Raw genomic sequence first — 4,876 nt, 5'->3', positions numbered from 1 at the left:
TCTGTCTGTCTGTCTGTCTGTCTCTCTGTGTGTGTGTACTTGCATGCATGTTTGTGTATGTAATCAGAGTGTGGTTTATCCTCTATTCTCAGGGTTGTTGCCATTTGGCAACCAGAGCTCAGGCTGACATGCATTACAGCCTTGACATAAGGTTGATACATCTACACAACTGTCAGTACCGAGTTACAAGGGGAGTGAGAGAGAATATAGAAGTGTTAAAAACCGGTGACACAGTTGAGAATAACTGTGATGATGTTAAATATATAATTTGGCTGTCTGCATGGCTAACAGTCTAAAGATAATGACACAGTGTGTGTGTGTCAGTGTAAAGGTACCGTCATATAATGTTTCCATTCAACAAAATATGGAAACATTATGTGATGCTGTGCTATGATGCAGGTACAGGCTTCAATATACAGTAAGTTAAAGGGACAGAAGTGTAATGTCACTGTAACCCTACCAGACATTTAACACTATAGGGCCAGTATCATACATCTGGGCAACCTTTTCAATTTAATGACAAATATTTAAATTTAGCCCAACCAGAGTTTGATCTGATTTTCTTGTGCCTGTGATTTGATCCCAGACAGATTACTTAGCATGGAATTAAAAGGATAATTCTGCTTTATTCCAACTTGGTTCTTGGGTTTTACCCACCAAGTTGATATCTGATATCTAAAAAAGATATGACATTGCTACAATGGAGCAAGAAACGCAAGCTGTCAAGGCAGTCATTGTAAATATATTATTTAACCCAATTTATTTGGATGTAAAGCCAAAGGTGAGTGCACCCATAATGTCCATAAGAATCAAGCATAATAAAAACTGTGTGCGCACAACTTCCAAAAGTGCTGCAGGTCAAAGTTCAGCAACAAAGTCAGTCTGTAAACTGCGATGGATGTTTCCAAAAGTTAGGTGATAATTTCACTGTATTTCTATTTTTTCTCTTCCAAATAACTTTGGCTCACCTACGTGTTTGTTTAAAACCTGTATGATCGTCTTGACTCCTTTTTAGTAATATTGCCACTCTTGTTCCAAAATCCCAGTAGTTACCTTGGTGAGTGCAATGTTATTATAGGCAATAAAATGTATAGCTAAACCTACTGCTGCATGCCAGCTGTGAAGATTAATGGGTTGCCTGTAAAACTCTGCAACATAAATGCTCTCAGCCTGGCATCCAGGACACAGATATACTCTACCACAGAAAACTGGCACTAGAAAAGTCTCAATGACTGGAATTGCTTGATAATATTACCCTGAGGAAAAATAAAGCTTATCTTATTTAACGATATAGGCCTCCCATGGCTATTAAAAGATCTCTTCTAGGATGTTGAGGGCTCTTTTGGGGCAGTTGGTAGACTGAAAGGGGAATCATGATAATTGTCCATTAAAAAAGTTCATTATACTGTAAAGCAGAATCACATGAAAGAGATCGTATTGATTAAAGGGACTCAGAAGAGCAGTTTAGTATTTTCTATTATAGTATCTCAGCTGCTATATCTGTGTGTGTGTGTCTGCTTCCTGTGTCAATGTATCTCCAGGGCAGATGCCTTGCATTTCCTGTGTCATGCCTTCTGTGTGTCCAGTCAGGCCTGAACGTGGCTACATCCTGTCCCAAGCCTGGGCAAGGAGTTTTGATCTTATCACTGGGACACATTGACCAATTTAGAAGTGTCATAAGACAATACAGGCTTGCTGAGTAAAAAGGCTATGAGTACATGCTTATGGCATCGATGCAGTTGATTATACACACTACTTTTGTCTTAAGTTTGCACTTGTGTGCAGTATCCCTTTTAATTCACATTGTCAGGAGTCTCTGGACGCGAATGTAACAGAGACGGAACTGGACTGAGAGTCTGGGGAGCAGTGGGGGCTGAGGCAGAGAAGATTGCTGGAAAGTATTCACTTTGATAAGCCGGCCAAGAAGCCTTTGATTAAATGTGGTCCCAGCAGGAGCCTACACTAGGTCCTCTGTGGCCATGTCCAATCACCAGCTATCAACAGCCCCGGGTAATTACAGCCATCTAGTCATTAGCCTGGGACCCACCTGGAATTCCACATAGCAAGGGGTGGGATGAAGCCAGCAGGGGTTGGGGGTTTAGGTAGGCCTTTAATCAAACACTTCCCTCCCCTTGACTGATATAACAGACCCCACCCTAACTCACACAGAATCAGCCTTTTGTTACCAACATAGATTGCATTTGTACTGCCTCAGTGTCTCTTCACTCATGCTGGTGAGGAGAAGCATTGGTGTATGTGTGTGATGGGAATGTCATGGCAGGTGATGAGAGCAGTACAACGGGAACTTACTCACTGTTCTGCTCAGCCACACTGATCAGTTCTGCGCTGTCTGCATCTAGTCTCTTTCTTGCCTTCAACCTCTATGTTGTTTTGTCTAAACAAAAAACAAAGATACCTCCATACTGATTCACCATATATTTCATATGAACATCTGTTTAGATAAGGCAATATACACAATGTTATACAAGCAAGCTGGAGAGCAGAGAATTGAAATCTGTCTGATGTTATGGTTATGTTTAACTGAATGAGCATTGAGGCCATCTTCTTTTTTTTCTTAGCAGCAGTTTGTTGTCTTACATAAAGAAAACTAGAGTACACCGTATAAACATAATAATAGGAGTGTTCTTTTCTCCCTCCTTTGTCAGCCAATGTAGTGCAGTCTCATCCGCAGATGAGAAATGAAACAACACTTTACTAGTTAAATAAATCACTTTAAACAGCTTTCTCTCTCTTTTTTTTACAGTTGCATTCAAAGTCCCAATGATGCATCTGTCCATTTATTCATATAGTGTCCATCTCCCTGTGTTCTGGTAGTCCTCTGCTTGGACTACTGTTTAGCCAAACAGAGCCAAACTTGCGCCCAGATGTCCACTTCTCAAAGTGCACTTGTCAAGCTACTTTTCAGAGTCCAGCCAAGTTTTTGGTAGATAAAAGTGTATTTTTACAATAAAGAAAGTTATGTGAGTCTATGGTCTTGTTATAATACTGGATACGTTTGTAGGCTCAGTTAATGTAAAAATGTGTCTTTAAAGCATCAGGAAAGCAGCAAACCATTTTAACCCAGAACCACACGCAAGAAAAAAAGGCTGCCTGGACTGAATCCTAAATGGAAGCCCAATCCACCCAGACCCCAAAGTGTTCACTGGTTAGACCGTTCATTATCTGATCCCAGCAGTACAGTCACAGGGCCATTCACAAACTGGGGCTAATGTTTGTTAATTCATATTGATGGGTACTGAATTCTAGTGTATTCAGAGAGACAGGTAGAAAAGCCATGCAATGATGAACTGAGGTGGGGGCAGGGGAGGGTGGAGACGCTGAGCACTTTTAGACAACCTTTCCCAGAATGCCATGTTCCACAGGATGTTCTGTAAAGGGGAAAGGGGTGGGGTTGCATAACAGGGGGCAGAGGGGGCGTGTCCTCAGGTCTGGTCCAACCATTCAGCTCGTTTGGGAGCTTTGCACGTGTGTATGTCCACCGTTTCCTCACAGTCCTTACACTCCACAGCGCAGCACCATTTGAACTTGCATTCGCACTTCGTGATTTGCTTCACTCTTGTGGTGTCGTAGCCCCGCCCACAGCACATGACCTCACAGCCATCTGTGCCGCGTGATGTCTTATTGCAGACCCGCCCAGCCGTGCCCAGGGAGCCTGCACAGAGCACAAAAGATAGAGGTTAACTAAAACTAGTTTCTGGTCTTTTATGTTTTATCTCTGCCAATTCTTCTACTGAAAACAACAACAGGCAGGACTATAGAGAGCCAAAGTCCTTAAATTATTACTTGATTACTCAATTAGTTGATCAAGCAAACATTAGTAAGCAACTCACTTCATAATTGATTCATACTTTTGGTAATTTCTCAAGCCAAAAAGCCAGACATTACCTAGTTTTAGCTTCTCAGTTATGGGGATTTGCTACAACTGAATATCTTTGGTTTTATACTATTGGCTGGACACAACAAGTCATTTGAAGATGTAACCTTGGGTTTTAGGAAAGTGTGATGGACACCTTTTTTCCCATTTACTGACATTTTATCCGTATGTCGATAAATTTGGCAGGTTAACAATCCTTATTTGCAGCCCCAGTATCATCACATCATGGCTAGCTGGTGTCCCATGGGTCTGTAACTCAATGCAATCGAAATAAGTGAGGGTCACTTTAACTTTTTTTCCTTAAAAAAAGAAGTGTGTTCATGAGCAACCATCCTACTCTAACATTAATGGGTATATATTACAGCACTTGCAATTACAATTTGAATTCTTAATGATTTTAAGTTGAACAAAAATTGATTTAACTGCAGCACCCATGAAATGTATCCAGTGTGAACACTGTATGTATTCTTACATGTCATTGTAACTTTATTCCTCCTGATATGAATGTACTCTTTCCTAATGTTACCTTTTACACAACTTTAGCTGTAACCTTTGCTGTATGGAAAACAGCTACGCCATTTTGCACTCCCTGCCCGTTTTCATAGCCCACCATTTGACTGGTGACGTATTTACTGCATTCAGACTTGGAAGTGTGTGTGAATCTGGTTCAATGTTTAATCCACAGTATAATGCTGTTCACAGTTGTTAAGTGTATCGTAGTATTTACCAATTTGGCTAATACTTAATGCAGTGGCACATTGGTTGTGTCTTGTGTGAATGTCATCCCCACAGAGATTAGTGCTGGTGTTTTGAGTGAGAAGCTCCCTGTTTGAACTGCTACCTATCACAACAAGCTGCCCATAGAACAACAGACCCACACACACAACTATGCAGTGTTGGTAGAGTGGCCTATAGTTACACTGCTTTTCCCAAGCCATTGCTCCCTTTGAAGCTTGTGTGTGTGTGTGTGTGTGTGTGTGT

General features: G+C 41.2%; 2 protein-coding genes across 2 annotated transcripts in view; one reads left to right on the top strand and one right to left on the bottom strand.

The window, feature by feature from the left end:
• LOC116692455 (rho-related GTP-binding protein RhoA-C) overlaps window positions 1-4,876 on the top strand; it is a 732,216-nt gene that overhangs the window by 58,863 nt on the left and 668,477 nt on the right. The gene's annotated exons all lie outside the window — the stretch shown is intronic.
• LOC116692445 (protein Wnt-2b-A) overlaps window positions 2,422-4,876 on the bottom strand; it is a 19,970-nt gene continuing 17,515 nt past the window's right edge. The window contains exon 7 of the mRNA XM_032520752.1: window positions 2,422-3,673. Within this exon, the coding sequence (XP_032376643.1) occupies window positions 3,444-3,673 (230 nt within the window). The 3' untranslated portion in view covers window positions 2,422-3,443. The remainder of the gene's footprint in view (window positions 3,674-4,876) is intronic.

Source organism: Etheostoma spectabile, chromosome 7 (assembly GCF_008692095.1).
Source record: "Etheostoma spectabile isolate EspeVRDwgs_2016 chromosome 7, UIUC_Espe_1.0, whole genome shotgun sequence".
Taxonomy (NCBI): Eukaryota; Metazoa; Chordata; class Actinopteri; order Perciformes; family Percidae; genus Etheostoma; species Etheostoma spectabile.
Note: the sequence above shows the minus strand (reverse complement) of the source record. Positions and strands in the feature narration are given on the sequence as shown.